The sequence below is a fragment of the Macrotis lagotis genome, chromosome X, assembly GCF_037893015.1.
Source record: "Macrotis lagotis isolate mMagLag1 chromosome X, bilby.v1.9.chrom.fasta, whole genome shotgun sequence".
Classification (NCBI taxonomy): Eukaryota; Metazoa; Chordata; class Mammalia; order Peramelemorphia; family Peramelidae; genus Macrotis; species Macrotis lagotis.
In genome coordinates, this window is record NC_133666.1 from 435,183,925 (window position 1) to 435,197,175 (window position 13,251).

General features: G+C 33.4%; 1 protein-coding gene across 10 annotated transcripts in view; it reads right to left on the bottom strand.

Moving 5' to 3' along the window:
* Window positions 1–2,670: 2,670 nt before the first annotated feature.
* Window positions 2,671–13,251, bottom strand: part of UBE2V2 (ubiquitin conjugating enzyme E2 V2) — a 58,486-nt gene continuing 47,905 nt past the window's right edge. For 4 of the 10 annotated variants that reach the window (XM_074205615.1, XM_074205616.1, XM_074205621.1 and 1 more), the window contains 3 exons: window positions 12,413–12,494; window positions 8,944–9,069; window positions 2,671–3,573 (listed from right to left, as the gene is read on the bottom strand). In XM_074205615.1, the coding sequence (XP_074061716.1) occupies window positions 3,427–3,573; window positions 8,944–9,069; window positions 12,413–12,466 (327 nt within the window). In that variant the 5' untranslated portion in view covers window positions 12,467–12,494 and the 3' untranslated portion in view covers window positions 2,671–3,426. Of the gene's footprint in view, window positions 3,574–8,943; window positions 9,070–12,412; window positions 12,495–13,033; window positions 13,052–13,144; window positions 13,233–13,251 lie in introns of those variants that run through there. The other 6 variants (XM_074205614.1, XM_074205613.1, XM_074205622.1 and 3 more) reach the window with 4 other exon arrangements.

The following is a 13,251-nucleotide window of genomic DNA, read 5'->3' on the forward strand; positions in this document are numbered from 1 at the left end:
TATCTTTACTCACACTATATATATATACATACTTTTTTAAAACCCTGAAAGTTGAGCTCTTCAAATAAAAAGGAAAATAAAGGAAAAAGAAAACCCTCCATCATGCTAATATTTGGGAAAGTAAAGGAATTGCTACTTGTTAACTAAAGAATAGAATAAGACTACAAAAAGGAGACATAAGTAAAAAACAAAAATAAAAAAATGAAGTATTAGAATTTCATTCTAATGTGAAAATGCTATTTATGTATGAAATACTTTAGAATGGATGTTTAGGAAAAAATAATCTGATATTTTTGTGTATGAGATAAGGCAAAACTCAAACTATAAATTCACTATAGAAGTACACTAATCAAGTATAACATATTCAATTCCATTCTTAATTTTAGCCTTTTACATTTTTTTCTACAAAATGAAGGATTTATTAGATCTATTCCTGGCTTACAAAATTATATACATCTAAAATTTGAGTTTATAAAAGACTTGGGAAATAAAACTTTAGATTTCCTAAATGTTTATAAAGTCTTAAATAGGATTTATCATTATTGCTTTTGTCCTTTAAAAATATAATCATATTTGAACCCCTACCTTTATTCTCCTACTAAACCAGATTCTATGACATTATGTTTTGGATTGATACATCCAATCAGAATTGTCAATGGTCATACATATGAAAATCTTTTACAACTAGTATCAGTATTTTCTTGCTGTTCCTTCTCAGTTATATAGAAGAAATATTAGTGTATTCAAGTAAAATTATTCATTTATCAATAAAATACATAAGAATTAAGAACATTTTTTACCAGTTTAAGTACCTTATGCCACATTTTTTCTTTTAAAATTACCTACTAGAATACATATGGGTCAAGCTAACCTACTCTTTGAGCACCCAAACTATCAATCAGTTATTTTTTATTGTCATGATAAAGGCCCTGTAACACACCCCAAAGCTTTACTTAGATATTTTTAAAGTTGCAAATACTCGTTCCAAGATATTGGAAAATCATAGTATGTCCACAAATATAAATCTTATTAGTTCAGATATGGGGGGCACAGGGGAAGTTTAATATATTACCAATTCAGAAAGCAGAACACTGACCTAATAGGACAACAAGAAGTTGTTTTACAATCCTTTATTAGCATATGATTACCCTTTAAGGGTTTCACTTACTAACCTTTTAAACAATCATCTAAGGCAATTTTACAGTTCACTTAAAAATTTTAAGACTAATACACTCCTAGAACCTTGGCCTCTTTTCAAGAGAGACAAAAGGGGAAATTGCATAAAAACTGCCCTGTTTAGATGTTATTCTATATAGGAGTGGTTCTACATCATCCCCCTTCTATTACCAACCAGCATGGCTTTTGACTGCTACGTACAGCTCAATGGTAGCATGCAAAAAATGGAATTCTGCTTTCTAAATTTGTTAACTGGCATGCAAGTTTCTGCAGAAATCCATTGTCCCCCAAAATTAATGACAAATATATGTTGCAGTTAACTTAGACAACATATACATGGAAAACCAACACCTGACACAATTGTGGGCATGAAAGAAGAAACACAAAAGAACATAGTTCTTAACCTCACAAATTATATAAAGAATTTAACAGCATACAGATGACTTAAAAGTAATACAGAGTTCCCAGAGTAAATAATTTATATTCCCACTACCACACTTTACTAGCTTCCATGAAGAGAAAAAGTTTCTCAGTGAAAAAGTACTTCTCATAGGCGCACTGATTAAGACTATCAGAACTCCAAGAACACCTTACAAAGTTTTATGGTAATCCACATCAATGTCCTTCCTTCTACAACATTTAAAAGTTAACAAGTTAAAAGTAGAATGTATGTTAAAATCAGCAATAATCATTCCCAGACATTTTTAACACACTATATAAGTAGAGGTGCCTGTGTGTGGTGTTTAATAACATTTTAAATTTCCTTGAGAATAATTTTAAAATTAAAGGATTAGAAGCATATTAAAATATATCAATTTATCCAAAATATTTTTTACACTGATGAACGACATAATCTGATAAAGGAAAGGTAGCGCGGTGCTATAAACTCTACTGATGATTCCAAAACATTTCAACATACTACATGATACACCAAGGCTACTAATTAAATTTAATTTAAAACCATTATTAAAACTGTAGGAAAGGAAAATACTATTTTGGAAATATTTTGGGTGAGGTATGGTTGAAATTCATTCTAGTTCATGGCATTGTACCATAAGCAGTCAGGGCTGACAGTACAGTCAAAAGAAGAGATGCTTATAATACTTCCATGTAACTGAGTGTTTAGTGGGAACAACCTGAAGATTCACAGAAAAAAATGATAAAGAAAAAAAAGAAAAAAGTTAAAAGAACTAAAATAGCAGGTGAAAAGCAGAGTGTAAAGAGATAAGATGTTGAAAATTCTGGTGTGATTAAAAACTATGAGGTTTGGTTTAAAAAAAAACACGATAGAAGAGATTTCTATTCTCTCAAAGATAGGTAAAACCAGTTATGTAATTGCTCCTTAGGAATAATAACCAAAGGTCCACTTAACTAGCATACACAAATAGGGGAACAAATAAAAGAGACCAACAAGATACAATAAATCTGATTTTAGCTACTTCGGCAAGTTATTATACATATAATACAGCAATATCATAGAAATGGCACAGCCTCTGAGGATACTTTCCACATTTTATTTACATTTTAAGACTAACTTTAATCTCAGAATCACATATCCATACACCTATTTCCTTTGTTTTTTTTTTCACTTAAACTTAAATTCATGGTTTATCAGAACAAAGACTGTAAACAAGTATTTACCATGTCTGTTACATGTAACACACAGGAGCTGCTTTAAAACAGAAATCCATCTCCCTCCCTCAATCCCTCCCCCCCTTTTTATAAATACAGGTATCAAAACAATCCTGAACATACTCTTTGTTACTACTAGTAGTCGGTACCCACACCTCTTCAAAAATTAAACAAAATTAGCAACAGTATTTATTGTACCTGCTACTTTAAACAATTTAAATTGCAGCTCTTTCACTAAGCAAGATGGATCAAGCATGCCTTTTATAATTTTCCTTCTTGAGAAATTAGATTTCTGAAACACACATTACTCCACAGCAATCTGACACTTCTTGTCATGCTTTCATCTTGTAAAACCTGAATTCCATTTGGAGTATTCCAGGTTTATGCTTAAATGATAGTGCCTTGATAAGAGGAAAAAAAAATTGTGCTGCATTTTTCTTCCCATTGTGCCTGAAAACATAATGGGTGTACATATATTAAATATATTCTTACAAATGTCCAGGTCATGTATACCAGCTGAAATTCTTTTAATGTGTGGGTTTTGCATTGTGAGATTTAATCAAGACATTAACATGAGTAGAAGGTTGTTGGTTTAGATAAGTTTGAGATTTGTTAAAATTAATTGCTGTATGTTTGTCCTTCTGGAGGCTGTGGAAGCTTCATGTTTTCTTTGGACATCATTAGACGCCTTAGCTCTTGAAGTACAACTTTAATGCTATAAGAATTTTGCCATTTTGCTAACACTGGTATGCTCCGTGCATCCACCTAAAAGAAAAAAAACAAAGATCACAAATAAATGAACATAAAATGCTAAAGTTAAAAAAAAAAAATTACCATTTTAGGTATAACTTTCAACATCAAAAACTTCACTTTCAATCTTCCTCAGACCAAAAATCAGAAGACCTGGGTAATTAGTCCCAGCACTAAGCTATATGGCTCTGGGCAAGTTGATTAGCCTTTCTGGGCTTCAGTTTCCTCATCTGTAAAGGGAAAGGTAGTGTGACAATTAAACTTAAATCCAAGTTCTATTTCTTACTATGTTGCCTGGGGTGGGAGACAATCTCAAAAAATTAGTCTCCTTATCTGCAAAATGAGAAAAATACACAATCTGGATTATTGTAAACAAATACAACACTCTGAAAACTTCTAAGTATTCTATAAGTAATATGAGCTTGCATTACCTGTAAAATGAAAGGAACAAGATGCTAAACTGACATAAATTCTTTATTTATTTATTTTTAGGTTTTTGCGAGGCAAATGGGGTTAAGTGGCTTCCCCAAGGCCACACAGCTAGATAATTATTAAGTGTCTGAGGCCAGATTTGAACTCAGGTACTCCTGACTCCAGGGCCAGTGCTCTATCCACTGCGTCACCTAGTCACCCCATAAATCCTTTTTTTAACCAAAAAAAAAGTTATTAAAATAAAATGCTAAAGATGAGTTTTTAGATTTAATCAGAACATTTAATGAAGTCTCTCATGATCAGACTCTTGAAGAGATGGAGATATGTACCAGTTGAAAAGAACAGTTAGATTTAGTTCTGGACATGTTCAAAACATGGAAAATACATAACTGGAATTCTGCAGAAGTGAAAACTAGAGATGAAGATTCAGAAGCCATGGAAATGATAAAGTTGTGGCAATCAATGAGATTGCAAAAGGAATATATAAAGAGAAGATATAATCAAGAAAGGGGAAAAAAACCCAACAACCAAAAAATCCACGTACAAAAGAACTCCCTGAAAACTGAAGACGTTGGGTTACAAGGAGATGAATGATCAAAGTTGTGTAATATACTTTCAAGAATTTTGGTACTGAAAAGGGAGGAAAGGAAGAGAATGATAATTATAGGTTCAAGACTGCATGGAGGGGAGATTTTTTTTTAGAATGGGAAGCAATTGGATTATTTCAAACAAGTTGGGGCAGCTAGGTGGCTCAGTGGATACAACACCAGCCCTGGAGTCAGTAGCACCTGAGTTCAAATGTGGCCTCAGACACATAGCAATTGCCTAGTTGTATGACCTTGGGCAAGTCACTTAACCCCATTGCCTTAAATTTTTAAAAAGGTAAAAAAGAATAGCATATTTCAAACAGGTAGGAGGGAATCAGAGAAGGAGCTAAACATTAAAAGGAGAGAGACAGAGTAACTGATGGAGCAAAGTCACAGAGAATAATATGGAAGTGGTTGATTTTATTGTCTTCATCTTCTGAGGGCTAAAGGAAAGAGAAAGGGGGAAATGAAAACTCCCTGGAGTCAGGAGTACCTGAGTTCAAATCCAGGCTTAATAATTACCTAGCTGTGTGGCCTTGGGCAAGCCACTTAACCCCATTGCCTTGCAAAAACCTAAAAAAAAAAATTATGAAGTGAGATCATCTGCTTTAAATGGAAGCAGAAATGAAGAATTGGAGAATAAAGAAGCTTGGAATAGCCACTGTGAGGAATACAAATCAGTAAAGGAAGATTGTAAAGCAATGAGCCTTATTAGGGTCAATTAATACAGATCTGTAGTAGAACATCCTCTAGACTGGATAAAGCAGGGTACAGAGGAGCTAGTAAGTTTCATAATGGTGAAAAATATCAGATGATACAATGGGAAAGGGATTCAAAAGCAGAAGAGACAGTAGTGACTACAGGTTCAAGGTCTGGTAGAGAAGAAAATGATACCATGATAGAGTTGATTTACTGTACAAGAAAAACAAAGGAAGATTCACTGTTTTTCTCTCCTTTACCACTCCCTATCCAAAGACATAAGCACATACACAGTTGCTAAGGTATAGGCATTTCATTCTATAAGCGAAACAATGAGATAAAATAAAACACTTTAGGCAAGTTCCTTCATCTTGTTGATCTTCTTTATCTAAAACATGAGAGTGTTGAACTCGAAGATCACTAATATCCCTTTGATTTTCTACAGTAAAATGAATTGTTTTAATGTCCTTTGTATATCAGAAAATATTCTATCATTGTCATTATCCACAATTGATGCAGTACAAAGGCAGTATCTAAGAACAGAAATTATCTAGAATTTCTCTGAAGTTATTAAAAATTAGGGGAATGCCACATAATATAGTATATTTATAATGCAATCTTCTTAAGACTATGGCAGACTGTCTCCACATCTGGATGGAGTTTATATAAAAATCAGTGGAAAAAAAACCAAGATATTTCTAAAACAGAAACAAATACTTGCAGTTGTATAATAGTAGTAAATAAATATAGGAGATTGCAAATCTCATGAAATACCAAACAGATTCCACAAGAATATTCATAAACTCTCAGTAAAGATCTTGGTGGGTTGAATGATGGGGAGGACGATTACAGGAAAATAAATATCATGTCAGAATAAAGGCTAGAAGTTCATCAAGTGTATAATACACAATAATCCCCCAAGCCTAAGATCCCATAGCATTAAACCTCTGTAATTTATATTTTACACTGATAATATTCCCAGAAGAAATATTTTTGCCTAGTTTCACTTGATAAACACAGGCCTCTATTATTTTTAAAGACAGACTACAAATCTATTGGTGTAAAATGCACCATCAGATGCAAATAATTAGATGCCTAAATGTACTTAAGAATATACAATTACAGGGTAGCTAGGTGGCGCAGTGGATAGAGCACCGACCCTGGAGTCAGGAGTACCTAAGTTCAAATCCAGCCTCAGACACTTAATAATTACCTAGCAGTGTGGCCGTGGGCAAGCCACTTAACCCCATTTGCTTTGCATAAAAAAAAAACCCTAAAAAAAAAGAATATACAATTACAATGAAGAAGCATCAAGGAAAAAAAATCTGAAAATAATAGTTCCAATTACTATCAAGAAAAAAATTAATTTCCCATATATACCACTCTAAATGCCAACAATGAAATGGTTCATTTTCAAATAATCATGGTTAAGTTCAAATGTTTAGTTAAGTAAGAGATATTAAAATTAAAAGCAAGTGTCTGCATGATTAACAATTACACTACAGGTAAAGTTCATCCAATTCAACAATTATTTCTCATTTGCTCATTGGGAGGTCTCAAAGAGCAATGCAATATATAGAGAATAGAGGACACAAAGGTAGAAAAAACTAGGTCCAAATTCTGGCTTTATTATTTACCAGCTACATGATCTTAAGAATATCATTTCAAGGGCAGCTAGGTGGCCCAGTGGATGGAGCACTGAACCTGGAGTCAAGAGGACCCAAGTTCAAATCCGATCTTAGACACTTAATAAGTACTTACCTGTGTGACCTTGAGCAAGTCACTTGACCCCACTGCCTTACAAAAAACCAAAATAATTCTAACATGACTAACCTCACAAAACATTCCCCAAGATAGTCTTGAGGATAAAATGAGACTGAATCAAGTATTTTGGAAAATATAAATGAGTATATAAGTTATTATCATGAAAAGAACATTGTAAAGAGGAGGTGAAGAGAACATACAAATTTTAAACAAGACCCATCTAGAGGCTCTATCATAGGATCACCAGTCAAGAACCAGAGGACCTCAGGGGACATCAAAAATAACATTTTTTTTTAAGGTTTTTGAAAGGCAAATGGGGTTAAGTGGCTTGCCCAAGGCCACACAGCTAGGTAATTATTAAGTGTCTGAGACCGGATTTGAACCCAGGTATGCCTGATTCCAAGGTTGGTGCTTTATCCACTATGCCACCTAGCCATCCCAATAACATTCTTTTTAAAGATGAGGAAACTAAGGGAGATAGTTTCTCCTTAGACTTCAGGATCATTCCTCAGTCTGGCTCTTTAGAAATTTGCTGAAGAAGATGTGAAAAGACAATTGTACTCCCAAGTTTATCTTGCTTGTAATGTTTTAACTAGATCACTTACCATATGAAAATTTTATAGAGATATGTTAAAATATCAATGCTCATTTAATTTCAACTGAAATACTGATTTGGCTACATAACAGTGATTGAGAAGTTGAGTGCTTCAGAATTAGAAATGATTGATACCCCTGATTTTTGAAAGCTAGTGATGTTCCTAATCATAGAATGAAATTATTTGAGAGGGCAGAGTTTGATCTGTATGGATTATAAATCTCAAATCCTAATCTTCAATTCTATAAGCCCTGGCTTCAAAGGAAAGTCCCAATAATTGTTCACCACCTCATATTTCTCAAAAACATCATTAAAAAAAAAAGGCTTGGGGGTAACTTGGGAACAAATGCACAACTGTTCTTTCAAAGCTAGAGAAGTACTTACATTTCTACATACATACACACACACACACACGACTTAACATCCTCATTCCTAGGAAATTCAGTCATTTCCAATAATAACTGAATAAATCACAAGCCAGAGAGTCAATAGGTTGCCTAAGAGAACAAACATTACCAAAATATCTACCACCCAAGAGGGTAGCTTATACTAGAGAGGTTGGCATCTTTTGCAACTTTAGAGAGTAATCTAGAAATATTAAGAGATTCAAGGCTTGCCCAGGATCACAGAGCCTGTATGTCAGAGGAACTTGAATTCAAGTCTTCCTAGCTACAGGGTCAACTTTCTGCTATCTTATGGTTAAATATAAGTTCCCTCTAAATGTAAAACACAAAAAATGTTTTATACTTTAAATAAAAGAAAATACTAAACAGATCTGAATATTAGTTTCAAAATTCAGAACATACTATCCCTTTAGTGGAAGTGGGAGGGAAAAAGAAAAGTGTGTGTGTGTAAGTGTGCATATACATACACACACACACACACACACACACACACACACACACACACATATATGAACAAAACAGAAATAAACTAATGCCGTCAGATTTGGAAAACTGTGTAGTCTATATTCAGACTAAGACAATTTTCAAAGGAAAAATACCTTACCATGATCAAATAAGATGATTTGTAAAATGCTTGGCACAACTTGCATGGCATACCATAGTTATGCAATAAATGCAATAGTAAAGAATATTGTAAGATTGAATAAAAGACTTAAGTAAAAAAAAACTTCTAACTTTTGCTGGTATAACAGAAGTCTCTAAGAAAAGTTCATGCAAAGAAAACAAAACAGAAGATTTTTTTAATACTAATCAAATTTTGTGCTGAAGTTTAAGGGTTTTTTCTTTTGGAACTTTACTAAGAATTTTATAATGAAGTTTGGCAAAGATGATGATTTTAACTTACCATTCCATTGGAATTATTTATCCCATTCATATTAATTTTTGTTACAAATCTAACTGTTGGAGGTGCTTCTGGGTATTTAGGTCCACACTCTACTTTCAGACTGTATATTCTGTTTTCATAGTTTGTCTGGAAGGCACAAAAAAAATCAATAACTTAATAAGAACTGATAGATTTTAAATGACCACTCTTAAAAAAATCTTATTCAAAAGACACCAATTTACTTTGGTATGTCAAATCTATGTTGCCTTATGACTGAAGGGTGTTAGAGAAGGGTGCATTCTCTTTTGTGCATCTACCATAGTAAAAACTCTCAATGTAATAACAAGCAACAAAGAGAGTAAATGTTTTATAAATTACAGTTAAAAAAAAAAAAGAAATTCTAGAAGCAACTCTTGCCTCTACCAAAAAATGCAACTTTAATATCAATACTCTAAAACAAGGTTCAATGAAGCTGAAGATAGAATTTCTGCTACAAAAATCAGGCCTGTTTGTCCTCACATGAAATATTAAAAGTAACTTCAACTATCAAAGGCTTCATGCATTTAAGAACTGAATGAAGTGGGGTGGCTAGGTGGCGCAGTGCCTTGGAGTCAGGAGTACCTGGGTTCAAATCCGACCTCAGACACTTAATAATTACCTAGCTGTGTGGCCTTGGGCAAGCCACTTAACCCCATTACCTTGAAAAATCTTAAAAAAAAAAAAGAACTGAAGGAAGTTATCAATCATGGTATAGTGAAAAAAAGCACTGACCTTGAAGCCAAAAAGTTCAAATATTGGCTGGACATTTACTGAGTGACCCTACTCTGGGCAAGACAGTACCTATTTGAGTTTTAGGTTCTTCTTTTGTAAAATTAAAGTATTATGTAAATATGAGCTATTTTTATCATATACCAATGAGGGTTATATACAGAGGCAACCAGCACATAAAAACTCCAGGGAAACTGAACTTCTTGGGGGGGATACACTCAAAGAGCTCAATGGAACAAATCCTGCTGCCTAAAAAATTAAACAATTAAAGCACTGACTCTCAATATCATGGTAGTTTTTATACTATCAGCATCCATTTCAGAATGGTTTCATAAGCATTTCCCAAATTTTGTATTGCACAAATCTTGTTTTTCTCATGACCATAACTTAGAGGAACCACAAAAAAAAAGGTTATTAGCAATATCTTTCCTATGATACACTAAATTAAATATCCTATAATATATGAAATTATATATCATACTTTTACCTTAAAAGAGGCTTTAATTTTTTTGCTTCAGTTTCATTAGTAATTCCTTTAACTCCATGTTTCCCATTCCCAACACTCCTCAAATCAACATTTATGAATCCCAGCCATATATTTTAAGATTAAAAAAAAAGTTCAAACTTATTGGGAAAGCCTGCTATATTAAAAACAACTGAGAATAGTCATAAAACAAATTTTCAGCCACAAATTGTTCAAACATGTAAGTTATCAAATTTTTCATAATATAGAATCAATTACTTCATGTTCCTTTACATATATTTATACTGATCATGCATACAGTTTGTTTTACTAAATTACCTATTTTCACTTAAGAGACATATTCAAGATTTATCTCAACCTAACATTTCTTTAATGTTGCTGGTATACCATTTCTCTAAATTATTCATAACTATACAGTTAAAAGACCTTTCTGTTATAGTCCTCTTGTGGGGGAGGGAGGGAGGGAGGAAGGGAGGGATGGAAGGGATGGAAGGGATGGAAAGGAGGGAGAGGAGAAGGGAAGAAGGGGAGGGAGAGAGAGTGAACAGACAAGGTGAGAAAAGATTATCAGGGATAAAAGCGGGTAAGAGTAGGGTATCTTGGAGAATTATATGGAATAGAGTGCATCACAAGTTTAACATCCCTTAGACAAAAAAAGAAGTCCACAACTTATCAATGTTTTCTTTCAGAACACCCACTATTCTAGTTATTTTCCTTCTCCTCTCCCTACCTTCCCTGTTCTCATCAAGAGAACTGCCTCTATCCTGCTGTCTTTTACCCCATACATATCCCCCATGCAATGGAGAACCTTGTCTCTTTCTAGACCTCTTCCATTGAAGCAAATCTTGCCCCAACATTTTCACCATCCTTTAATTTGAATCAATCTTTTCCCAATGAACTTTACCTCCAGGGAAGATTCTGTATCTTTTCACCTTCTCACTGTCCCTACCCCACGTTTTGTACATTTACCTATAATGTTTGCTGTCCTTCCACTTCAGGGCATTGAATGCTATCATCCTGCATCCCTTGCTTTCCACCTGGCTCTGGAACCAAGACAGGATGTTATTCCCTCCCTCATCCCTCATTTCTCCTTCAGAGATAATCCTGTCCTATTACCTTTAGTCCTTCATCCTCCTGTGTAGCCAACTACAGGAACACTTAGCCATTCTCCAAGCATGGGAGTCAATCCCAGTAGTTTGAAGCTAAAAGATTTTCTTTTATCACCAAAAAGAAAATTATAAGAAACCAGACTTCCAAAATGCCAAAGCTACAGAAAAAAAAGATGGTAATCTTGAAACTCCAAAAGTTTGGAAGTTTGAATACACTGACTATACCAATGTAAACATTGTTCTAAATGCTATCTGGATTCTTGAGTCTTAATTTTATTGAGTCCAATATAGTATTTAATTGGTAATCTAACAACAAGCTTGCACACAAATACACAAAAAGCAGTACAGAAGCAAAAGAGTCAAAAATAAAAACATAAAGGATGTATGAAAATTATGAAATTCATGAAAAAATCATGAAAACTCCCCAGATGAAAAGGGAAAAGATGGAAAAAGAATATAAACTAAATCAGAGATCAAGGAGAAGAGAATCATAAAATAGGTATGCCTATTGTACAGAATATCAGACTGGATGTGGGAAAGGGTGGAAAACTCATGGAGTTTGGTCATATCATTTAACTTATGTGACAAAAAAAAAATCAAAAACTAGTTTTCATATCTATCCTAACTTTCTAGTTTCCCCTGAAGCAAGTGTTTTGTTTTTTTAATTCAACATATTTACTATAAATAATAATAGCTCACATCTATGTAATGTTTTATATTTTGTGAAGTATTGGATAGACAACAGTATACAATTTTTCAAAAGTGATAATGGGGGAACAGACTGATTTTGGAACATCACTGATATATTTGTAGATATTTGGAAGTTAATCTAATTCCTCACAAATATCAGAATATGAGAAATGGAAGAGCGAGGATAAAGGCACTGTGGCATTATCTTTTGCCTTCCTCAGATTATGATTTTCTCAATGTGAGTAACTCCCTCTCCCAAAATAGATCAAAACCCATGCACACCTTTGTAGATAGACTCCTGAGTTGTGACCAAAAAATTCATCACCTGGTAGCCAGACTTTTAGTGATGAGCCTCTCCACACTAAGAGAGACTGGTCCTAAGGCGACAGTCTGTCACCAGGCCCACAACTCGCAGTCTTTCCAATTTGGTGGAACCTACCAGCGTTTGCACTCCATTGGCATCTTTGGTTAATTTGATACATGTTCTGACCATAATTCAAAAGTGCAGCTTTCCCTGTTGCCTAAAAGAACCAAGAGTAAAATAAATCCTGATGGCAATAGGCTGGTCTTAGGAGAGTGAGAAAATAATGTGAATAAAAAAAAAAGCAATAAATCTAGAGTCTGAGGACTTGGATATAAATTCTAGCTTTGCTGCATTCTAGCTAAGCAAATGAATCTCAGTTTCCTCAACTATAAAAAGAAAGGATTGGACTAGATAATTTCTAAGGCTTCTTCCAATTATAACTACTCCTAAGTCGCACAAATATTTATTTTAATCCACAGAAATCATGGAAGAGTACTAGAAAATAGTGAATTTAGCAAAGTAAAGCAAATATATTTTTAAATTGTAGATTTAACTGAGAAAAATCTTCTACATTTAATAAGCATTAAACAAGAAATTAATTTCACACTAATTAAATTATAAACTAAAGCAAGTTCCCTAAGTCATTATTTACAACTAACTCAATATGCACTAAATACATACTATGTAAAGCAAAGTTGATAAAGAAAAGAAAAATAATACTTTTGTTAGTTTGTATGTGATTTCTTAACATAATACCTGTGAATTTTTTTAAAAAACTGATAACTTTTAAACATGCACAAGCATAGTTAAAAAAAAAACTGACAAATTACAAAATATTCCGTCCATGAAATTAGCACTGTTATTTACTTTGTCTTAATTTCTTTATGAAAACTGTTAACAGGAAAAATAACTAACAAAATCTACTTCAATATACTAGATTATAATTCATTTCTTTAAAAGATCTGTAATCTCAC